General features: G+C 40.4%; 2 protein-coding genes across 2 annotated transcripts in view; one reads left to right on the top strand and one right to left on the bottom strand.

The window, feature by feature from the left end:
- The window catches only part of psmd1 (proteasome 26S subunit, non-ATPase 1), a 41,904-nt gene extending 17,046 nt beyond the window's left edge, over window positions 1–24,858 (bottom strand). The window contains 16 exon segments of the mRNA XM_034236418.1: window positions 10,491–10,555; window positions 11,152–11,247; window positions 14,963–15,159; window positions 15,372–15,483; window positions 20,363–20,536; window positions 20,619–20,697; window positions 20,808–20,896; window positions 21,018–21,146; window positions 21,297–21,357; window positions 21,511–21,737; window positions 22,042–22,185; window positions 22,449–22,657; window positions 22,833–23,002; window positions 23,350–23,423; window positions 23,861–23,904; window positions 24,674–24,858. Coding sequence (XP_034092309.1) covers window positions 10,491–10,555; window positions 11,152–11,247; window positions 14,963–15,159; window positions 15,372–15,483; window positions 20,363–20,536; window positions 20,619–20,697; window positions 20,808–20,896; window positions 21,018–21,146; window positions 21,297–21,357; window positions 21,511–21,737; window positions 22,042–22,185; window positions 22,449–22,657; window positions 22,833–23,002; window positions 23,350–23,423; window positions 23,861–23,904; window positions 24,674–24,689 — 1,886 coding nt within the window. The 5' untranslated portion in view covers window positions 24,690–24,858.
- htr2b (5-hydroxytryptamine (serotonin) receptor 2B, G protein-coupled) lies at window positions 1,844–9,044 on the top strand. Its single transcript, XM_034236419.1, has 4 exons — window positions 1,844–2,311; window positions 2,636–3,227; window positions 6,296–6,496; window positions 7,227–9,044. Exons 2-4 carry the CDS (start codon window positions 2,966–2,968, stop codon window positions 8,129–8,131), a joined length of 1,368 nt encoding a protein of 455 aa, XP_034092310.1. The 5' UTR covers window positions 1,844–2,311; window positions 2,636–2,965; the 3' UTR covers window positions 8,132–9,044.
- Window positions 24,859–25,256: the final 398 nt, after the last annotated feature.

A 25,256-nucleotide genomic window follows, 5' to 3' on the forward strand; every position in this document is an offset into this window, starting at 1 on the left:
AACCCAATTACCTTTAATCCCAGGAAAAAGGGAATCAATATCCTGCATTTGTTTATTCTTAAAAAGGCAGTGAAGCAATGACGCCTGAATGTCAAGCCTAATGTAAATATCTTCATAATGTGCGCTGGGCCTAAAAACCTCAGATGAGAAAAGATAATAAAAAAAGATGACATGTTAATCTTGTGACGGCTTGCTATTCCATTCAGCCTGATAAGGACAATTAAATCTAACAAAACCTATTATTTATTCTTTGGAAACATGAAGACCTTGAACCTTTCTGCAATCCACAGTGTACTTTTGTACTCCGACCTTTTTACCATATTTGTGCTTTAAGACTTTGGTCATAGAAGCAATATGTGAAATATTTACTTAAACAAAGGTTACAAAAATTCACGAGGCTTTTACTTGACCGGTTAATGGACTGTATGATTATATGTGCATGCCTCACAGCTACTACGGTGAGTGACAGAAGCTGATACAGCTGCAACTTAATAACTCCCTCTGAGATACACACACACACGATTGATTTTGCCACATGAAATGTGATTGTTGCAGTTACTAATGCACCCGCATAGTAAGGGGCAGATCTCATTAGCTTGCTTCCTCTCTTTTCCAACCCCTAACCCAAATACATTGTGAAAGAACCTGGACAATGTTGCAATAAACAAGCCAAGAGGCTGGATGGATATAGTCAACACTATAATTAAAATCAAAAGGAAATCAACTGTCTAGCAAAAGGGAAACAAGAGAAATTGTAAGTAGCATCAGGGGAATTGTTGTTTTAATTAATTAGCATATCTCCCAGAGAACAGAATACAACCCAACACTAATACGGAGTTTCCCAAGAACAATAACTGCCGATTGCTACAGCAGTTTGAAAGTCTGCAAAATGTGTAGATCTGACAATCGATGTTACAATCTCAGTCAGCAAGATTGATATCATTTAAAAAGAATGTGCCTGTTTGGCATGCATTTGATATGCTAGAGCAGAAGTCAGCATACTGCTAGCAGCACACCTTCAGCTGTTCTTTGCATCATAAACAAAAATATATAGAGATTTTTTTTTAGCAAATGGGAAAGAAACAGTAAAGATTGGCTGGGGGAACTCAGATTTTCACCAGCAATCACACATGTAAAGTCTTAAAGCCAACCCATTAACAAGCAACCCATTTAAAAAGGAGCAAAAAGAGAACAGGGGTAACTCATAATAACTGCATTTATTAAACCACCTTTCTTATGGGGCACTATAAGTGAATTATCACTAGGAACATTTGGTCTATGGGCTGCCCTTTACTGGAAGACACAGGTTACACAGATGTTACTGGCGTTCACACATTGTATTGTTGAGAATCATCATCTGGTTTCTGTAAATACCAAGGAGCTTTTATTTCTATTTTTTGCATCTGCTTTAAAAAGCAAAGTGTACACTGATCGAAAACACAACGTTTATTCGGAAAGATCAAAGGAAAAAAAACAAATGTGGAATACATTTCAGAAGAAGTCATGTATAAGAAAATTGGATAGCGGTTTCAAATTACATTCCCAACACGACAATTTGAGCTCAGAAGACAAACTAAAAACAGCAATGGGGAACAAGTGTAATTTTCAAGTACCTCACCACACAGAGAGCTTATCCCCATAAACCCCGTCCACACAACCCAACAATGCTTCGGATGGAGGAGTGAACAGAAAGTGACAAATATAAACAGTGGGACGGCTGTGTTGAGGGAAATTACCTCCCAGAACCACTGGCATACTGCCAGTACAAAGACATTCATCTGTTTTGTACAGAGTGCGACTCACGGGCAAGACGGAGGGGAGGGAGGGGAAGAGAGAGAGCAGACAAGACGGGGGAGAGCGCGGCTGATCACAGGCTGTTAACAAGAGGCAGCGAATGGGAATGGGAGAGAGGTGGAGGAGCCTCAACATCTGAAAGTTTTAAACCTGTGATCGCTGTAGGTGATGCGAGGCAAGACTGGGGGATCCTCCAACATGTGGAAGGAAAACAAATTCCACATCACGGACTGCTTCAGACAGAGACAGATTTAGGATTAACCGCTGAAGGAGGGCATTTTTTGTCACGTTCTTATTTGCGGAGGGCGGAAAATATAAGGATGATTCGGGAGTTTAAACAATATGTTAAACTAAGAGGTGTGCTAAGACTGAAATGCATTGGTTAAGCTGCACTGTTCTCCCAGCAAGAAATACTGCTAAAGTGTTTATAAAGGTGAAAACGTAGCGGCTCGGAAAAATACTCATGGAGTTGAAACGTCAACGAGGAACTTACAACAGATGCTACTTACAGGAGCAGGTAAGACAACTTACAGAATCATGATAATGCTTATTAACAGTGTCAGTTTTGTATTTAATACTGTTTGATTCTGTGTTATCCATTTGACTCAGATTATTAAAATTCTATATCCCTGATTAATGTACAAGTTGTATAAAAAAATAACCATTGTGTTCTATTAACTTTAACACGTGTTTGTTTAGATACAATTTCTTATATAAGACCATTAAAAATGTCATATATTACATTTATAGCTAAAGTTAACGAGACTCCCAAAATACATTTGGAAGGCTCGTTACCAATGATTCCTTTCCTTATACAGACATGGTTTTTTTTTTTAAGTAGCCGCAGAGGATTAAAAGAGTACCAACGGCCTGGGAAAGGGAGGACCCCTGCTGACATCTCATTGTGAAAATACCAATAAGGTTGGGATTACTACCAGCTTTGGAGCTCGTGCTGTGGACCTGTTTTTTGTCCCCCTCGAAGTGGTGGATCCTCTGCTGATTTTGAGCTACTCCTTTTGCTGTACAGTGCACATGGGGATGAAGCATCCTGTGCAGCGACCCTGAACTGTCCTTGCCTGTAGGACGCAGTGACCATGCTGACCGAGTGTCCAACACCAGGAAGATCAGAGCCCAGACCCAAGCTAAAGCCTGCTGTAATCTCTGCAGCACCATGTCTCAAGAAGTCCCTGCTCCGCCCGAGGCCAACAGCTCGCTGTCAGGGGAAGCGCCTGAGCTTCAGCTGAAATGGGCCGCCCTGCTTATTGTCATGGTCATCATCCCCACTATTGGAGGAAACATCCTGGTCATTCTTGCCGTGTCACTTGAGAGAAAACTTCAGAACGCCACAAACTACTTTCTGATGTCGCTTGCCGTGGCTGATCTGTTGGTGGGACTCCTAGTGATGCCCATTGCCCTCGTCACCGTTCTCTACAGTAAGTTTAGCATAGGGGCCTGTGTTTGAAAACTTATCGGTGAAACAAACCTCTGCTATACACAAACAATAACACTTTACCCTACTGGGAGAAAACATGTATTTGTTTATGCACAAATCAATTCCTTGTTAACAATCTAAAGAAATACTGAACTAAATGATAAATGACATTACGATAAAACAAAATTAAACCCCCGCAAACCATTACTAAAAACACGTTCAAGAAAGTAATCCATGTGTTTTTGTTGAGTGGAACATTAAACATTTTTGGAATTACTTTCTTTGCCTTTCTAATATACAAGGGGAAACAGGCCAGCATACTTCTCTCATAGCAAAGAGGATACAAATACTTTGTAAGCAACACTAGATACGATCTTGACTATCACTCAACAAATTAATGAGAAGGAAATATAACCACAGATAGTGGACAGTAAACATGCTACTTCCTCTGGCAGTGCTGTGGGAGCAGTTGCACATTAGCAACAGTACAAAAACAGTTTTATGCATTTCCAGTGACAGTGTGGTGGTAATGAAGCTACATGCTACCAACTAAAACGTTTATCATACAAAGCTATGTTTTAGCTAGTATTCCCCATTAATTCAACAGAAGCATAATAAGCCCAAACATAATTAGGTCTCTCACTGTGTGACGCTGGTCTATGTGTGGCTTTGCCTGTCTCACATTTCCTGTTTTGCATGAGAACTGGATGTGTAGCGCTGAAAGGCCTGCTCAAGTCAAAGTGGTCACAGGTGCTGCTTTCATCTTTTCCTAATGCAGAGGCTACATGAGTAAAGACCATGCAATTAATTTACTATTGCATCTATACTGTTACACTGTGTTAATCAACAACAGCATTTTGAAAGTGAGTGTGTTCACTAACTTGTAATTGAGGATTTAAGGCAGTCCCGAGGAAGACAATCTTTCAATGAGCCAACAGTATGGCATGCTGATCGCAAACTGAGTTTCAAATGAATGACCTTTAAACTAAATTAACTGTAATGAAAATAGATTGGTTATTGAAATGGGGGGCAGCACAATGATGCAAGGCATGTCAGTGGGACTTGTGTTTGTTTGCTGCTCCATCGCTGAATGTCAATGAAGTCGGCTAAATGTCTTCTGAACCAGACGCTGGGACAAGCAACCTTACTGCAGTCCAGTGTGACTCAATCTTTTGCAACTTTTACTTTCTCTGACTTTGTGAAAATCTGATGTTTTCAAATCCAAGATGATGAACATCTTAAATGTAAACCTGAAAAAGCAAGGCAACAATAGGAATGCATTTAAGATTACTGCCGAGTCATGAATATTCCACATCTGCTTGGCAGATGAAGTGAAAGCATACAGGGAACGCCTTAAAAAAAAAAAAAAAAAGAGTAAGAAATCGGCATATTTAAAATTAGCTGTAAATGTAAAATATAGCACTGCGTGACAAAAGTTAAAGACTCTTTTATTTTTATTTATAAGGGATGATTTAATTTTGCTTTCCCAAGTATTGCATCTGCAGGGCATCATCCCTCAACACACTACACTGCCGACTGAGTCAAGGTTTTTACCTCCAATAGCTATATCAAACAATCATTTTCTTTTCTTTAAAAGAGCTGCAGGTCAGATGTATTTTTTTTTTCCATTTCATAAGTTTTATGGCAGGGAGTTTTGGTTAATAAACACAAGCCACACTATTGACGATAGGAATAGTAAAAGGAATACTCCAAAAAGATCAAGACAAACCACAGCAAACAATGTTTTACAACGCATAACTGGGTAGGATAAGAAACAGCTAATTGTATGTGCTATATTATTATAGCACATACTCCTCTGTTGCTCTCCCTGAGGTTTCTCCCATGTTCCCTTTAAACTCTGGGTTTTCTCCGGAAGTTTTTCCTTGTACGATCTGTCTAAGGACAGAGGGTGTCGTATTGTCATACTGATATTCTGTACAAACTGTGAAGTCCACTGAGACAAATGTAACATTTGTGATATTGGGCTATATAAATAAACATTGATTGATATATTACACAACATACATATAATTATCAAAAAGATGTATACTTAATACTAATATAATTAAATAATGATGCAGTTGAGATTTGCAATCTCACAAATGTGACAAACAGAATGAGTTCCTATGCAAAGTACTGAACACAGCCTTGTGCAACCAGAAAATGCTGAACATCCATAATCCTCCCTGAAACCATTTCAATATAAATGGTGTTTGAACATTTTCAAAAGCCAACCTTTTGAAAAATACAACAACAACAAAATCACACTGCTTTGCTGATTTTCTTCCCATACTGTATGTTCTGAATGACTTCAAAGTAAACCCAAATAACTAGTGCTGGCCAGCTGCAGTAGGATCACGAACATTTGCTTTCTTAAGTTCATAATTCAATTAAACGCAATAGAATATGTTCCCTTGTACAGATACTTGGAGCTTGCAAGCTACAGTGTTTATTGAATTTGGCATTGGACAAAACACTTCACAGAACACATACAGAGGATCTACTTTGAGAACTAGTGGATGTGTCAATGCATAAGCTTTCCAGATGAAACCTAATCAAAACTATGACTCAATAATTCCAAGTGTGACAACTGGTGTAGACAGCCAGGGGAGGGTGGCACAACAAAACACAATTATGTAAAAGGAATATTACATTTTTAGTAATGTTAATGGTCGACAGGACAAAAGCCAGAATAGTTTCTTGCCAATTTTTATGCCTGGAACTGAAAATAAACACTACTGTTGAGCGTAGTCACCAGCACGTCTTCATAATGAGCTTTTAGCTCCATAAACAGTAAGTGAACCCTCCTTTTTCCAGTAAACTCATTCCTCATAAGGATAAATAAACAGCAATATTTTGTGTGGGTGCTACTTGTAATCCTAGCCTTTGTTGCAAACCTCCTGTAAATGGCCAAATGGCCTCCTGTAACACCAAATCATCTTTGGGGAAAATAAAATCAGTTTAATCATGATAAGATTATAGGGATAGGTGAAAAGCAAATTTTTTTTTTTTTAAAAAGATAACCGCTTACTGTCCAACTGAACTAATTCACTTGTCTTTTTTCTTTAGACTCCGGCTGGCCTCTTCCAGAGCCCCTCTGCCCCATTTGGCTGTTCCTCGATGTGCTGTTTTCTACTGCATCCATCATGCACCTATGCGCCATTTCACTGGATCGCTACATTGCCATCAAGAAGCCAATCCAACACAGCCAATACAAATCCAGAGCCAAAGCGATGGTGAAAATTGCACTGGTGTGGCTCATATCCATTGGTAAGCATATCAAATCAGATTTCCTCAACTTTCACAACGCTGCAGTGGTTTTTACTTTAGACAAGTTATTTCTCCAGAAGTCTATTTCGTCACACAAAATATATGGCAGACCTGGTTTGTGGACGCAGAATTATTTGCCGGATGCAATACTATACAAACCACACCCTGCGTTTGTAATGGAAAGGAGGGTTAGGGAGAACAAAATGTGGCCAAATTCACTGAGACATTACTGATCAATGCTTGATGCCCAGTAAACAAAATACTTAAAGAAGCAGGTTTTGCTGAAGGGTTTAATTTCATTTGAGCTTCATTTCATGACCGAAGCCAGAAGTTCCGATGGAATGAAGGCAGCAGCACTTATACGGAGTCTCAGTATATATGCAGAGTAACAACTCTCCTGCTGTTAGCAGTTTTAAGAAACATCATGGCAAGTGATGGATGATTAGTTTACTTGCTTTTAAAAACAAAAAGGAAAGCCTCAAATCATAATGTGCCTTTTCTTCCTGACAGTAACCGTTAACTAAACATGAACCTTTTGTCGATACTATTTAATAATACTATCATACACGTGAAATTAAAATTAAACACAGGAATGTCTGTGTGAAAATGAAATCGAAACGGTTCTTCTGTTGTTAACATGAAACATACAAATAAAAAAAAAGCGATATTACAAAAGGAATATACAATTTCCAATGTTTTACCAAAATGTACTGTTATTGTCATTTTCCAGGTATCGCAATCCCAATTCCGATAAAGGGGCTTAGGAACAATCATCTTCCCAACAACATCACCTTCAACAGTAACCACACATGCCTTTTGAAAACGGACACCTTTCGGGAATTTATCATGTTTGGCTCCTTGGTGGCATTCTTCATCCCTCTGACTATCATGATGGTCATCTACCTACTAACTGTCCAGGTGTTACGCAAAAAGGTGTATCTGCTCAAGTCAAGGGTGTCTCAGCGCTTTAGCTACCTGGCAATCTCCACAGTTTTTCAAAGAGAACAAGCTCTAACGCCAACGCAAGTTGAGCAACCCAACATGCTGGACAGCAGACTTCCCAGGATACAAGAACGAACATTTGCAGGCACGTCAAACTCTCCAACAGCAGATGAAATATCCTTTCGTAGAATGTCAACAATGGGCAAGAAGTCAATGCAGACTCTGAGCAATGAGCAGCGCGCCTCCAAAGTGCTAGGCATCGTCTTCCTCCTGTTTGTGGTCATGTGGTGCCCTTTCTTCATCACTAACATCACCTCGGTATTATGCACCAGCTGTGACGTTCATGTCATTGCCCATCTCATGGAGATCTTTGTTTGGGTGGGTTATGTGTCATCAGGCATAAACCCGTTGGTCTACACCCTATTCAACAAAACGTTCAGGGAAGCATTCACGCGGTATATGACCTGTAATTACGAAAACCCTGCTACTAATGGTCCAGGAAGGCAGCCAAGGGCATCAAATGCAGATCGGACCCTTACACGGATTTCATTCCGATCTTCTATGGCAGAAAACTCGAAACTTTTCATGAAAAATGGCATTGGAGCCGTTGGCTACCAAAGCCCCACTGAGGTGCAGGCAAGCCCCTATGCAGTCAGTCAATGGTATTGTATTAGACACAATGCTTCTGACTGAAAATGAAGGTAGTAAGCAGGAGGAAAAGGTTAGCTGTGTATAGAGATAGACCGAGGATTTGAACCTAAAATGTGCACTTTAAATCAGTGAGATTTATGTTGCCCACATTGTATCTCTTTGAAGGCTAAGTCGACATAACTTGGCTAGGCTACCTACAACAAATACTCAAAATGCATGATTTTGAATCTGCGGTTACTCTCAAATTCATTGACAAATCATTTAACAAAAGGGTATTGCTGTAGAATAAAAAAGAAGAGATTAAACCTGTCTGCTGATGTACATCTGCTTCCATCAGTAATATACTTTAAACAAATAAGACATTCATCATTTCAAATACACATATTAAATGCATAAGTCAAAGTCCTATGTTAAATAAGGGTGTATATAGATGTTCAGAATACTTCTCATTTAGCCTTTTAGACAGGTCAAATTGCTGTTTAAAGACAGTTTATAACGTACCAGAAGACAGTTTGCATTTTAAAATGTTATAAAACCTTACAGGTCAACTCAAAAAGACCACAGGTAAAGAAACAATGATATTAAAGGTTTAAAAGTTCAAGCCACCAGACAAAAATGTAAGGAATTAAAGCATGATAAGATAACCTGGAATTATGTATGAATACAGTATAATATATATATATATGAGTTTTATGATCCTTTCAACTTGGGCTTTCTGAATATGCTGTAAACCATCTCAAACCACATGTTCATATTTTGTTAAGAGAAAACACAAGTCTACCTTTCAAATCTATTTTCCAACTGACAACATTTGCACTGTCGAGATAATGTTACTTGTATTTGCTGGACCTTTGACAAGCACTCTTGTATATGTAATGCGGCCTGCTGTTTTGATATGTTAGGAGATTTCCAAATAAAAGACTGTATATAATAAAGAACAACATTTCATATTAAATAGAATCCTAAATGTGTTTAATACAATATTTGTCCATTATGCTTAAAGGTGGAGTAGGTAAGTTTGAGAAACCGGCTCGAGATACACTTTTTGTTATATTCCATGGAATGCTCTGAACATCCCGATAGCCGGCCCGGCTAAAGTAACTGGATGGCCTACCTGCCTGTCAGCCTTCCATCTGTGCACAAACTTACCTCGTGCCCTCATTGGTCATGTGCGCGTTCGTGTGTGTTGGAGGAGGGGCTCTGTAAGGAAGTGGCAGATTTCTTCCGGCTGTGTATTTTCAAATTCTCGCGCACTCGAGCCGGTTTCTCCAAAATTACCTACCCCACCTTTAACTGAAAGAAAACTAACAATTCTCAGCATCCATGTTTTTCCTTTCTATGTCTACACTTTTATGCTACTTTATTTCAGCACCAAGTAAAATATCTTTCTCATGAAACAGCACAACAGTAAAGATCGCATCAAAAGATCGGCAAACATGAGCAAGTAAGAAAACTGTGGGACAGTGTGCTCGGCAAAAACCCTTTTTTACAGTCCCTTCATGCTTTTGAAGAGCAGTTTTGTAAGCAAGACAATGCTAAATTCCAAATACATGGTAGTATAAACAGCTGAACGGAAACTTAATTAAAGAAAATATAAACAGTGTTTGATCAATGTGGAGCAAACTTTGAGACTTGGTATGCGAGCTTGGAGTGTTACCATTTAATTATTTCCTAGACCGACCCCGTCTCATTGTTAAAAAACAGAGACTCTTTGTACTGAAAGTAGTCTTTGTGCTAATGTACATGTTGGGGGGGGGGGGTTATCATTGCTTTAACCATTAAGAAGTTGTGGAACAGGAGACCAATTGAATTGTTCCGCTTCTAAAGCTTTGTAAACAGTGAAGATATATGCAGCTTTCTCAGAAACAGAAACACATTCCACGAAAACCAACATATTAAATTCCAGACAACAGTGCATCCAAATTCTCCTCTCTCAGAGAAGGTGTTCATGCTTGAGCAAACAGCACCTTGTCAGCAGTACCAAACTACAAAGGTAAGTGTTCGTTAAAGAGTTACACTTTGTATGGAAAGCAGGAACCAGTAAAAATACTTCGGTGACAGATTTGCCATAAACACATCAGACCAAGTAGGAGATTACCCCGAACATCGTATAACGGAATCTATTTCAGGTAAATCTCTAATGAAAAGTTAACTATAGGGCTGGTTATAGTTATAATATACACACGTATTCCAGAACACTAGCTTCAGTATTGTACCAAAACAATACTTCCTAGTGAACATCTTGAGAAATTCATTTCTCACATTCAACAAAATGATCCAAACTAAAAAGATGCAATTTTGCACGTTTACATTTTGGCCAAGATCATGAGGCTCAATAGAGAAAAGCATGTAGTGGATTTATGCAAACTAAACAGACAGTTCAGAGCATTGTTGTCCTTACCTGAACAAGATGAAGCCAATGGACTCGACAGCAGCCCTTCTGACGTCATCATTCACATCACTCACCTTCATTAAGAGAAGTAAAGAGGTCAAATTACCAAAGTGGAAACCTAGAGTCATCATATCTTGCAAATAACTTCAATGATTTAACTCCCTGATGTAGTGTGAGGAATATGCTCCACTACCACACCCTCTATGAGCTTGTATTAAGCTGCCACCTACAGGACAACATTTTGTTCACAGCCCTCACTCATGTTGTACTGAAAGCACCGTGATTAGCATATACTTACATTCACTATAGTCCATCATCATAGTGATGCAATGTTGGATCCTACAGTACACTCAGGTAAACAGTAGACTGATGTGATATGTTAAAAACTGAAGCGTATGGTTTAAGCAAAGACAAAATATTTCACTTATATGAAACTTATCGTGGATCTTTTAACAATCACAGTTATTATTATACTATATTGCAAAAGGGACTTTGACTCCTTGAAAAGCAATATAAAATATAATTTATTATTAAATGAATTGTATAATTATGCCAGGCAAAGATGTGCAGCCCTGGCTGTTGGCAGTGTTTCACTGACCGAACGACAAACCCGTACTCCTCTCTTTGAATAATGTGTTTTGGAGAGGGCCAAATAAAAAAAAACACTTACAGCGACATGAAGCAGGCGTCGGATGGCCTTGTTGTTCCCGGAGCCGCAGTAGGCCATTCCCACTGAGTACATACCAGAGCGCCGCAGAATGGGGTCCTATCAGAGAGAGCAAGGAGAGCACGTTTTAAGACCAGATCTAGCCCTTATAAAGAGGAAGCGCATCAGCTGTGACTTGACATACACATACAACACTTAGATACAGGAAAATGTACAGAACTCAAAACATCATACATTTAAAAATTGCATCATTTATGAAAGGTTTATAGAGAGCAGTGTTTCCCCTATATACAAATAGTGGCTAACCCAAAAAAATTATTTTTTACTTTTTATTAAAATAATAATAAGTGGCGATCCTATGGGCTTAGATATGTCTCAATTATTTGTGTGAACATAAAAATAATTTGTGTGTAAATATGTGATTTGGAAATGTAAAACACCATCCACAAATTTAAAAGATTTGCAAACTCACAAATAAATGTGCAAGTGTAAAACGGATCTGCAAATACGCTAAATATGTTCACAAATAAAAAAAAGATCTGTGATTATCTCTTTAACATAGACAACTTTCGATCAGGCATTTGTGAATCCATTTTGTATTTGCCGACCAAAACTGCGCTTGCGGATCTCAAATCTCTGCTCGTGGATCTCACATTTCTGCACGGAATTTTGAGACGTATTTTCCGCCGCTCTCGGCTAAAATCTACTCGTGTCACTCGGTGATTTTCGGAAACCACGTGATGGCCTGCTGATGACGACATTTCCGCATGATTGTTTGTTTAATGCTCTGTTTTTTTATTATAATGAACAGCGGAACGTTAGATGCATTCTTTATCACCATCACCATCACCATGTTATAGTGATACAGTTAGTTTGTGTTAGTTTATTGGATCAATATAGCATATATCGAGCACATGCATTGATGTTGAAGTATACGCCACTTTCGGGTCCCGGGGGAGGGGAGCAGCTGGCAGCGAAGCAGCCCAGAAAAAACTCTTCATTGTTTGTTGTGTATTCAGTCAAGCGGGTCAAAGTTACAAAGCACTTCACATCTATGGTGATCACGTGGTTTCCGAAAATAACCGAGTGACGAGTAGATTTTAGCCGAGACCGGCGGAAAATATGTCTCAAAATTCCGTGTGTAAAAAGACGATCCACAAGCAGAAATGTGAGATTCACAGGCAGAGATTTGAGATCCGCAAGCGCAGTTTTGGTCGGCAAATACAAAATGGATTCACAAATGCCTGATCGAAAGTTGTCAATGTTAAAGAGATAATCACAGATCTTTTTTTTTTATTTGTGAAAATATTTAGCGTATTTGCAGATCCGTTGACATTTGCATATTTATTTGTGAGTTTGCAAATCTTTTAAATTTGTGGATGGTGTTTTACATTTCCAAATCACATATTTACACACAAATTATTTTTATGTTCACACAAATAATTATGAGACATATCTATGCCCATACGATCCTTTTTCATTTTTGATTGTTTTTTATGTGGATTTGTAGTATTTGTGTTACTGTATGTTCAATAAAGGTGTATTTTTGCTAAATGTTGAGACATTGCCACTGTATGTACTAGGCAGGGCCGATTTTTGGCATAGGTCGCCTAGGGCGCCAGATCTGGGGGGGCTGCGCTGGTAGCTCTGGGAGGAAAAAAACATTTTTGACCGTTGGCGCTCATCCACATTTTCGGCCTTGATGTAACAACATTCATAATTAAGTAAATGTAACACCCTTTTCATCCCGGTTACACTTTTCATTTGCCCTGTACGATGGGCGTTGTAAGTGATGAAAGTGGGGGATGTTGGCTTATCTGGCACCCGCAGTGCACAGCCAAAATGCGAGCGAGAGAGAGGGTGGGTGCACCGGTACCGGCGCTGTTGTTATTAGAATCTGGTGCTAGCAGCGCTAACAGATATAAGAAGAAGATGTTTCTACAACCAGGGTGGAAGAGAGCTCTCCTGTCACACTGAGAGGCTCAGTGAGGTAAAGGACTCTTACCCCTTTCACACCAGCGCTTTTTCAGCTCCGGCTCGGAGCTGGAGCCTGAAAAGCGCCGTTTTTTCCTGTTCACACCGCAGCGGCGCCGGCTCTTAGCTCCGGAATCCGGTTCACTTCCAGCTCCAAAAAATTGTCGGTCTAGAGGCAAGAGCTTCGGAGCTAAGAGGTGGCGTCGCTTACGTCTCTCTTACGTCGAGGCGTGCAGGAAACTAAACCCACCTCCCCTGAACATGGGTCGACTGTCATGCCTGCCTACAAGCAGTAGTGCTTATAAACACACTTTATAAAGTCAGGCAACACTAACCAGGCTTCGTGTGATTCTGTTTATTTGTACCTTACTTTGACCATCCGTTCACTGTTATTGATCATTCTGGAGAGAGGCAGACGTGTTGTTTTGTATTATAGCAGCTATCGGATGGAATCAATACATGGGCTGCACAGGTTGTCGTGTCCGACTATCACAAGTAGAATCATAATAAAAATACGCCGGTAAAATGTGCCTGTAGAAAACGGTTTATGCCACAATAGGATAGCAATAGCAACAAGTAGTCAGTTTAGCTTCGGTTGCTATGCTAACATCACCCATTTTCAGAGAAACTTTCATAACAGCGTTGTGATACCAAACAGCGTCAATTCAGACTGACACACATTCACTTAGGCTAAGGGGAACTGGGGATATGTATCAGCTGCTTGTGTGAGTCGGACAGTGAATACTTTAGAGGGGCCGCTGCAGTGTGAGCTAACCGGGAGCTAACGGAGGAGAATAAACTCCCGTGGAAGAGCAGCCAACACTGCAGCGGTCGGTAAATGCCGCAGAAACACATTAATAAACAATGAACCACGGCACTCTGGAGCAAAGTATAAGGTTGGAAAAGTCGTTATTCAATTTATTCTGGCTTCGTGTGATTAAAAGCAACACGATCATCGACCCGACGCAGTTCCCCGTTGTTGTTGTGAGCGCCGTAATGCCGCTGGGGAGCAAATCAGCGATGTAAACGATGACGTCATGACGCAGCAGCGGCAGCACCAGTCGGGTGCTGGGCGGTGTGAACAGAGCGGGAGCAGAAAAGGGAAACCGGAGCTGAACCAGAAAAGCTCTAGCTCGGAGCTAGAAAGGGAAAAGCGCTGGTGTGAAAGCCGCATCTGAGTGTTTATATAAGTTAATTTTAGTCTAAGTTATCTCAGTGGGTCTCAAACATTTTGACCACAAATTATGTAAACACATATTTCCAAGGCACTCCTTTACCTGCACCAGATTGAAGCATTTTACTTTACCTATATCCCCGGACCCCCCCTAGAGGATGTGACGTCCACCCCCCCAATTCAAACATGTTCATACAATAATGAATACATTTGAAGCCATTTTGACGTATATTACCTATGTCAATACGTTTCTGTTTTTGTAGTGTATTTGCCTTTTGTACATATTTTTCATTTATTCTTTACATATAGAATCTCGCCCAGGACAGCAAATTGTCTAGAACCGGCCCTGGTACTAGGCCTCAAGAGCCTTTCTTGTGCTGACACAGAAACAAATTAGCGGGGCGCACTTCGCACACTAAAAAATGTCACGCGCTCTGCGCTCACATTATACTGGGCCCACGTGCCTTAGCACCGCTGCTATGACTCCATCCTAGGGGAAACACTGAGAGAGCAAGTACCTAGTAAACTACACAGATTTTTTTTGCATACACTCCCTTTCCTCTTTGCCATATGTGCAATATTATTATGCAAAGTACTGCTTCTTTTGTTGTTGTTTGAATATAAAACAACTGACAGAAAAGAGTGATGTGACATGCTCAGCCTTACCTTGTCTCTGCAAAGGCTTTCAATGAGTGTATCAGCCTCCTCCATGCGTCCGTACATCACCATGGCGATTCCCACTGCCAAGCCACGCAGGATCTTCTCGTGCTGCGTCTCCTGAGCGTAGCCCACCATGTCCTCGATGGCCTGGGCTGACTTGGAGCCCAGCATGACCAGACCCAGAGCCAAGCCTGCCGCTTCACCTGAGAGGTTGCATGGCATTGTCAGCATGGCATGTTTTTTAAATCAATTGAAGTATATTAATTTACTATACAAAGTACTATTTAAATATAAGACACATCAGATACATTAACGTTCATAGTATGTTTCTAAATTTGTTAAGCCAAACGTCATTCTTTTAAAAAACACAATTGCATTTTATTTTTTTTATTAAATGCTTAAATTCTATACACACCAGTAACAGCATCATCCTGGTAGAGGTTGGACTTGAGGAGGTCGTAAACATCCTGTCTGGCTGTTCCCAGCGCAGCCAAGCCAAGGCCAAGGGCGCCACCATGACGAACAATCTGTGAAAAACAAGAAGAAAAACATTTTACCAACTGACAGTGACTTCAACGATATTATTAGACTTAGTTCACAACAGCTGGTTCCCTTTCCTTGAACAGTAATCAAGGTTCAAGGATACTTTATTTTGTCATCCTGAACTTCCTGACGGGCAGACCCCAGGCAGTGCGGGTGGGAAGCATCACATACTCCACCCTGATCCTCAACACCGGAGCCCCTCAAGGCTGCGTGCTCAGCCCTCTCCTCTACTCCCTGTTCACTCACGACTGCGTGGCCATACACAGCTCCAACACCATCGTGAAGTTTGCTGACGACTAGGGTTTGGCATCGTTTGAATTTCCTCGATTCTGATTCCGATACTACTTTTCGATTCCGGTTCTTAACGGTTCTCAATTCTGATTCTTTGAGGGGCAGGGTAAAAAAATGATACATGCTTCTTCCACCAAAAAAAATTACATTTATTCGAGAGACTTTTACACAGGTTAGTTTACAGTAATATTCACATTAATCAGTCTGTTTATATTCACTGTTATGTAACTGTAACCTGAGAACCACTGAAGCTACAACAGTGCAACAGTCCAACTTTTAAAGAACAGTTCTTGTTGAGAAAAACAAGCATATCTGCCTTCTCAGGCATACCGGGAAGAAATGTTTGAACATTTTAAAGCAAAATGCTTAAATCTGGTGCACTTTAAGCAGAATTACTAGAGACTAGATCTAGAGGGTACAACTCTAAACACCCATATGAAAAAGATCGGTCTACATTTTAATAATTAAATAAGTATGTGAACATAACCAATAACCTACCATAGCCAATAACAAATACATGTATCGTATTTTATTTTTGTTGTTCATTCATATCTTATTTTACTTTTTTATTTATGCATATTTTTTTATCTCTCCAGTTTAAAACGATATGTCTGGTTTACTGTCCTATAGTATACATTGGAATGATTTCAAACCCGTTTTATCCCAATAATTATAAAGGAGTGCCTTGGAATATGTGTTTCTTTACATAAATTGTGATCAAAACGTTTGAGACCCACTGATGCCCCTTTCACACCAACGCGTTTTCAGCTCCGGCTCGGAGCTGGAGCCTGAAAAGTGCCGGTTTTTCCTGTTCACACCGCAGCTGCGCCGCCTCTTAGCTCCGGAATCCGGTTCACTTCCAGCTCCAAAAAATTGTCGAGAGCTTCGGAGCTAAGAGGTGGCGTCGCTTACGTCGAGGCGTGCAGAAAACTAAACCCACCTCCCCTGAACATGGGTCGACTGTCATGCCTGCCTACAAGCAGTAGTGCTTATAAACACACTTTATAAAGTCAGGCAACACTAACCAGGCTTCGTGTGATTGTTTATTTGTACCTTACTTTGACCATCCGTTCACTATTATTGATCATTGTGGAGAGAGGCAGACGTTTTGTTTTGTATTATAGCAGCTATTGGATGGAATCAATACATGGGCTGCACAGGTTGTCGTGTCCGACTATCACAAGTAGAATCATAATAAAAATACGCCGGTAAAATGTGCCTGTAGAAAACGGTTTATGCCACAATAGGATAGCAATAGCAAGTTTAGCTTCGGTTGCTATGCTAACATCACCCATTTTATACCAGAGAAACTTTCATAACAGCGTTGTGATGCCAAACAGCGTCAATTCAGACTGACACACATTCACTTAGGCTAAGGGGAACTGGGGATATGTATCAGCTGCTTGTGTGAGTCGGACAGTGAATACTTTAGAGCGGCCGCTGCAGTGTGAGCTAACCGGGAGCTAACGGGAGAATAAACTCCCGTGGAAGAGCAGCCAACACTGCAGCGGTCGGTAAATGCCGCAGAAACACATTAATAAACAACGAACCACGGCACTCTGGAGAAAAGTATAAAGTTGGAGAAGTCGTTTAATCTGGCTTCGTGTGATTAAAAGCAACACGATCATCGACCAGACGCAGTTCCGCGTTGTTGTTGTTGTTGTGAGCGCGGCAACGCCGTTGACGGTGACGTCATGACGCAGCAGCACCAGTCGGGCTCTGGGCGGTGTGAACAAAGCGGGAGCAGAAAAGGGAAACCGGAGCTGAACCAGAAAAGCTCCCGCTCGGAGCTAAAAAGGGAAAAGCGCTGGTGTGAAAGCCGCATGAGATAACTTAGACTAAAGTGAACTATCTAAACACTCAGAGTCCTTTACCTCACTGAGCTGTAGTTATCAGCCACTCTGTCTGACTGGAGAGGACTCTCCCTCCACATCATTGTAGAAACATCTTCTTCCGTTAGAGCAGCTAGCACCAGATGCTAATAACAACAGCGCGTACCGGTGCACCCTCCCTTTCTCCCTCGCTCCCACGCTCACTCGCACGTTGGCTGTGAGCTGCGGGTGCCAGATAAGCCAACATCCCCCATTTCCATCACTTACAGCGCCCATCGTACAGGGCAAATGAAAAGTAGCCAGGATGAAAAGGGTGTTACATTTACTTAATTATGAATGTTGTTACATCAAGGCCGAAAATTAGGATGAGCACCAACGGTCAACATTTTTTTTTCCCTCCCAGAGCTGCCAGCGCAGCACCTCCACAGATCTGGCGCCCTAGGCGAACATCTATAACGCCAGTGCGACGGCCGGCCCTGGTCTCAGGTGACGCTGTAGGAAGTGTAGGTACAACCATAGATATATATATAAACCTATGATATAAACACGTGTTTATATATATCTATGGGTACAGGGTACAACGCTACATTTCCCGCCGCAGTCATACAATAGGCTACGGAGAGCGGCGAGAAACATTTCCTCAGGCATCGAAAAGCGTAACCGAAATTCACATTTCTAAATGATGCCGTTGGAATCGAAATGTTGGAACCGGTTCCGGTTCGGAACCGGTTCTCGGTACCCAACCCTACTGACGACACGACCTTCATCGGCCAGATCACAGACGGCGACAAGAGGGCGTACAGAGAGGTTGAAAACCTGACATCTTGGTGCCAGGATAACAACCTCCATCTCAACGTCAGCAAAACAAAGGAGCTGATTGTGGATTACAGGAAGCAGCAGGGAGAGGGACACGCCCTCAATCGTAAGACTTTACAGAGGGTGGTGAAAACTGCACAGAGCAACACCAGGACAGAGCTGCCATCCATGGAGGACCTCTACTCCCAATGGCTCAGGAAGAATTCCCTCCGGATTATAAAAGACCCCCCCATCACCCCAGCCACAAACTGTTCTGTCTGCTGCCGTCTGGCAGGCGTTACCGCAGCATCCGGACAAAAACCACCAGATTCAGAGACAGTTTCATACCACAGGCAATAAGACTGCTAAACACCCGGGGCCTCATTTATAAACGGTGCGTACGCACAAAAGATAGCGTACGCCAGTTTCTACGCACTGTTTGCGATTTATAAAAAACTAACTTGACGGGAAAATGTGCGGTCCTCCACGCAAACTCTAACCCGTGCGTACGCACTAAGCACAAAAACGGGAGACGAGAAACTGTGACACCGTTGGCAGAAGGAAGAATGGAGCGAAATATGTGGAAATAATACCATAAATAAAATGTTACCTCTCATTTATCATATATGAATAATTAATTTTCACAAATTGATTAAAGCCAATCTTAAAATGATTTAACAAACGCATGTTTGAAACTCCTCAGTGCACACAAAAACATAACTTGGGGAAATAAGTAAATGTTATTGATCACCGATCGATTATGTTCTCTTGTTAAGAAATGTATTCTCATAAATGATGCGGTAAACAGAAGGATAGAATTACTTTAAACTGACGCCGTTTTGCTTTTCTATAGGTTGTATAGATACGAGCATGGTTTTATATACTATCATGTTTAATCATGTTTTAATGCCGTTCGCCAATAGCTTACTTGATAAGTCGCTCGTAAAACACAGGAGGAGGTATGGAAACTAAGAACACCATATGTGGCAAATTGTACAGCTAATATAACAACACAGTTGCATTTCCTTTAACTGGTGGATTATGGATAGTTGCTGATCGACAGCTGGAACACAAACCACCAAATACAAAAAAATTATTCAGATCCAGTCGTCATGACTCCACTCCGGAGAGATTCCCCGATCATTTCTTACAGTTTCTCATCAAGGGGGGGGGGGGGGTCTCCTGTCCCCGGCACAAACACACTGCCTGAGGAAGGCTATGTGTATTTTTTTGTCATTAACCTTTTTCGGACCATTTATTTATTTATTTTGGTGACGATCCGACCTCCATGCTGCTACTCTGGTTCAAACTGCATCCACCAAACAATATGATTTATCTCGACTTCCCCAAAATAACCAAAATCTGACACGGTGTGAGATGTATTTTTTAGCTGTTCTGTCGTCATTTCCTGCGATCTTCTTCATGCATGCAGTCAGTCAAAATGAATGAATGAATGGGCGTTTCTTTGACTATTTATAGGCAAAAATGGGCGTTACGTGAAGCCCGCAAAAGCTGCACCGCATTTCGAGTCGATTGTGATTTATAAAAAAGGGAAACCGGCGTAGGATACGCAAGTCCTGTGCTGGTACGCAGTCTTTTATGAATCGGAAAGTGTCGGTGCGTATTTGCTTTGTCCTACGTAAGCAACCTTCCCGCGCAAGGCTTTATAAATGAGGCCCCTGAACTGTTGAAACAACATCCCTAACATTCATCTGCTACTTAGTAATTATTTATCTATTTATCTAATATATCATTCCAATAGCTTGCATATAGACTCTTATTGCACCATTTCACTTTTTTAAACTATTTTTCTTTTTGTATTACTATTTACTTCCACTATATTTTTCTGTTTATCTGTGTTATTATGTTGCACTTTTGGAGAAGCCTGTGACATTCTAGTTTATAATGAAAAAAGAACCTACAAAGTGAAAAACAAAAAACTCACATCATTGCTGGCGTTCTTGAGCTGACTGAGCAGGTAGTCGATGATGTCTCCGCCATGGTTAGCATGAATGAGTCCCAGAGCGTACAAGCCTCCTCCTTCCTGATAGGCTGAGCCAGGGGAAGTGTCTTTGGGCAAGTAGGTGGCCATTAACTGGAGAGCCTCCTTCTCGTGACCCTGAAAAACACAGCAAGTTATGTTTAAAATGAAATAAAAATATGTCATTGCTTTATATTATAATCATAGGGACATAACGTACCTTGTGGATGACACCCAGACTTGCTGTGGCTGTGAACTTGGCCCAGTTGGTCGCTCTCGCAAGCCATTCCAAGTTTTCTCTACAAGGTCAAACAAAACATTTAGTCAAATGTTGCTTAGGGTAAATAGGTTTTTCCATGTCGTTGTGTAATCTACGAAATATACAATTATATGCTGCCAGCCAAATTACCTGAGGAACTGGTCACTTGTGGTTCCCGTGTGCATGAAAGAGTTGGCTATTACTGTGGCTGTGTGGCACACCGAATTTCGGACCGCATCCTAGAGTGACGGAGAAAACAAGAATTAAAGCCAACTAAAGCTGAAGTTCATCTGATCGTGTAAACAATAGTATAATCATTTGTCTTCTGTGAGCCATTTATCTTGTTGTTAGCTACATTACCTTTGTGTTTTTGAGGATCATTAGATCTGTGTTGTTATTTCGGATGAGGAACTGCAAGTGAAGCTCAATGGCCATCTCCCCGCTAAGGATTTTGATCATCTTGGCGTTTTGGTCTTTGGGATCATCTTTCTACAAAAAGAAATGAAGCAATATAATGATCTTGTCAACTCAATCAAAGTTTTACATGGAATACAGTTGCTCAATTCAGATACAGCAAAATTACAAGGACACGGTATGAAAAAACCGCTGCAGTACAAAACGATCTAAAAACGACCATACCGTTTCTACCGGCTTTCCAGCAGGTGAGCTGCCTGCCTTGTCATCTGTCTCCATTGCATCACTGTAAAAAACAAACACATTTTTAGTGACTAATTTAGCCCAAAAAAGTCTACAGTTTACAGTTTCAGTTAATTGCCTATCAGATCCCACATATGAACTGTAATTGGCCTAGCTTCAGCCTAGGTATATGTGTGTGTTTTATTCTCCTGCCCACCTGTCTTTGTCTGGTGTGGGCACAGTGCCTGTGTTTGTGGAGCCAGGGACTGCAGGGATAGGGGTTCCAACTGTGCGCAGGTTCTGGATGACGGAGGAGAGGAACTGCTGGCTGGCGCTCTCATACAGGTCAAAGCAGATCTGATAGGCCATCAGCAGGTTGTCCTCCTTCACTAGCTTCTCCAGGATGTCACTCACAGCCTGAGGGTCATCCAGGAATATCAGGCACTAGAGAGGGGAGGAGAACAAATGATTAGAGATGAATTTTAAGGTTCTGACAGTTTATGGAATTACAACATATTGATAATTGCAAATTCTAAAACCACAATGAAACTGTATCCTAAAAAGTATCCTTTCCAATGAAGGTTTGTGATCAGGATTACTCAATTTATCAGAAATCTTAAACTAAATAATGACGGAACATACCTTATTGGAAACAATCTGTCTAATCAAGAACTTACTGCATATATCTGTTACACTAAGGAATTATTCAGGGAGATGATGCATAAAGTTTTTAGGATCTGATCGTTACCTGACAGACATTGATGAAATCAGGCTTCTCCAAGTTCATGTAGAGCTTGACCAGCACCCGCAGCACCTCGTTACGGAACTTCTTGTTCTGCATCAGGGACATGCACACCTTCAGGCTGTAGGCGAGGAGACCACTCACATCAGTCTGCATGAGAAGAGAAAAAAGTAACAATTAATAACTTGTTTCATGAGAAGAAATACATTATTCTGTACAATAGTAACTCATTTAGAAAATGTTTTGTGAGAACTATGATTGTATGAGTCCTGTACTGTTAAAAAAAAAAAAAAGGTTTACTGTATTTGAATAAAGTGAATCCTGTCATTTCTGTATTATCAAGGTATGCTAGACTTTTGGTTATTACTAAATCTATCTGATATTTCAAACTAGCAGTAAAAGCAATAACTGACCGATTCCAAGATGGTCTTTTCAAACATGTCAAGCCGTCTGGTCTCCAGGGCGATGCCAATGGCCTGCTTGTACTTGTGATCGTCTAGGCAACGCAGGAACATCTTGTTGACAATGCCCTCAAGGCGGGGGTCGATGCTTTTCTTCTCCTCCTCCTCTGGCATCTCAGCATTCTCCACCCGCAGCTTGGTGTAGTGGTCGATGCATTTGGCTAGTAGCAAACACAAAAAAAAGGATGAAAAGAGGGGACCAGTTTTCTACTGAACTCATCGACGTAGTTCAGATCGAAATGTTATTCCATCCGTAATTCAATGGCTTTTAGCCTAAGAAAGCACTGGTTGATATATAAGCTGAATTAGGTGAAGTACTTTTGATTAAACACTTACCAATGATGGTCTCCACATATTCTGAATCATCAGTCACATTGAAGAGATCTCCAGCACCGAGAGCGTAGTTCAGAGATTCCTCAAAGGCTCCGAGGTGGTAGAAAACCTTAGAGGCCACCAGAGCAGCAAACGCTCTGCTGCGAAACGTCTCATCTTCATACAGGACCTCGCTGTTTACATAGAGCAAAAATGTGATGAAGAAAAAGTTGACCTCAAAGACATCTTGATGCTTAACTACTGAATGTAGATGTTTGCATCTAAATGAAATTGTTCCGTCCAACAGAGCAATTGTGAGCAGCAGAAATGAGAGGTTGCAGATATGTGCTTTATAAAACTGTGCTACTCAATCATACAGGCTGGAAGAATATTCTGCATGCGACATGCGATTATTGGGCACATTGCACTGCTATATTTGGTCTTTACATCGAGTGTGTCAATACTTAAAGTAAGTGCTGTCTAATGTACATTTTGTATGTCATAAAGCGGTCAAGCTCTTATAGTCTAGCATAGTACTTACATTTTATCTACGGATCCAGAAATCTCTGCCCAGAAGTCATTTACAATGGCATTGAGCTTCTGCAGTGCAAACTCCTGCAAGTAAAAGACAGATATGATGAATATACATTATAAACAAAACATAACTATGTTGTTTACTTTTGTGAAACTGCAATATTATTCTTATGAGCATAGTTTCAAAGTGTTACATAGTTTGGGCCCATGAAGAATAGCATGAGGTTGACGGGAAAAAATGTATTTTTGCAAGCTAACGCAGCAAAAACAACCATGGAAAATAACTGGGTCATAGGTCAATCTAAAGCTGTTTTGCACAACTACACTGAACTACATTTGTATGTGAAAAACAAGTGAATCATTTCAAAAAGCTGACAAAAAACATGAATATAAAATGTGAGTGGTCAAGCAGACAGAAGATAGCCTGAAGATGTTTGACTTGATATGATATAACATCACGCCTGTATGGAAGTTGATACAATTAAATGACATCTTATGTCCTGTAAAAGAGTTCTTACCTTGAGCTGAGGCTCCTCCTCATCAAGGAGTGATATAATTCCAGCTTTAAAAAAAGAGAGAAACAAAATTGGTTGCTTGTTACTTTAGAGTTCATATTCTTTCACTTTTAAAATATACACAATATATGTAGTCAGTAAAACAAAAAGCTTTAAATAAAACATATAACACCTAAATGACAGACAAAGTAGTTGCCCATAATCGTCAGACATAGATCACACATGTACGCGTTGAAAAGGCAATATCAAAAATACTGGTAGTAACACATATTAAAATGTTATGTTAGGATATTTTATATCAACAGCTGATAAAGTCAAATGCAAAAAACAAATAGAACAACTGAAAAGAAAAGGGTCGATGTTGAAATCGGAGTCCGTTTTGCACAATTACACTTTAATGTAAAATAAATTGAGGGTGTTATTATTTCACCAAGTGTTTATTTGAGGATTGATTCCAAGATACATAAAAACATTTCCGTACATGTATACAAATGAACTTGATCACCTTGTTTTCGAAGCTAAACAGCCAACATGCTAGTGCAGTTATGACTTGTCATTAGCATTGACGTTTCATCAACCAAGTACACCTTCCTATATTTAAAACAGCCGTGCAGCGATTACAATATACTCAAATTTATACCACAGACACATTACTAAGGGTTCTTGCCTCCTGAAAATATATTTTGCTGGATATATTTGCCTTTACCGGTCAACGGCTGACTGAGAAATGCTACATTAGCTGTGTGACTCAGCTAAATCAATGGCAGCTAGCTCAAGATGCGGCTAGCAAAATAAAAACACTCTACTACGACCTACCTGCGGATGTTATCATGTTGGCTCTTTATTCCCTCCTCAGCCCCACGATCCTGTATCGACGGTTGAATTCCGTGCGATTTTTAAGAGGAGATAAAGAGAAGAAACGATTTGTAGTATGTTGAAATGCACTTCAGTGGGAACAAACGCAAGCGCTGCTACCTTCTTTTTGTCTAAAGCCGCAAGTCCCTTCCTCGAGGACCTCAGGATTGGCTGTCCTATTTTACGCCTGATTTAAAAAAAACAAAATACACATTATAATCCATTGTGTCTTCGTAGGCCGGTTTGATTTATAGTACTCTATGTTAGTAACTTAAAGATATGATAGTATTTTAAAAGTATCCGAAACATTAATAAGCTATTATGCAACATAGTTATTTAAAGGATCCCATTTATGGACAGGCTTTTCTAAAGGTGGCCTATCGTGAATCAGTTGTTTTCCATAACTGATAATCATTTGCCATCATGAACAAATATCACATTTATTCATGTTAATAGAAAAATAAGGCACCCTGACCAACTTGGTTTAAAATGAATAATACCTTGTCAAAACTCTGCTAACATTAGCTGACACACACTGATAAAA

Source organism: Gymnodraco acuticeps, unplaced genomic scaffold (assembly GCF_902827175.1).
Source record: "Gymnodraco acuticeps unplaced genomic scaffold, fGymAcu1.1, whole genome shotgun sequence".
NCBI classification, from domain to species: Eukaryota; Metazoa; Chordata; class Actinopteri; order Perciformes; family Bathydraconidae; genus Gymnodraco; species Gymnodraco acuticeps.

Excerpts from the sequence above, each read along its gene's own strand:
- htr2b (XM_034236419.1), top strand. The coding sequence starts at position 2,966 with ATGTCTCAAGAAGTCCCTGCTCCGCCCGAGGCCAACAGCTCGCTGTCA. Across the intron at positions 3,228-6,295 it reads CCTCGTCACCGTTCTCTACA|ACTCCGGCTGGCCTCTTCCA; the intron begins GTAAGTTTAGCA and ends TTTTTTCTTTAG. Across the intron at positions 6,497-7,226 it reads GGTGTGGCTCATATCCATTG|GTATCGCAATCCCAATTCCG; the intron begins GTAAGCATATCA and ends GTCATTTTCCAG.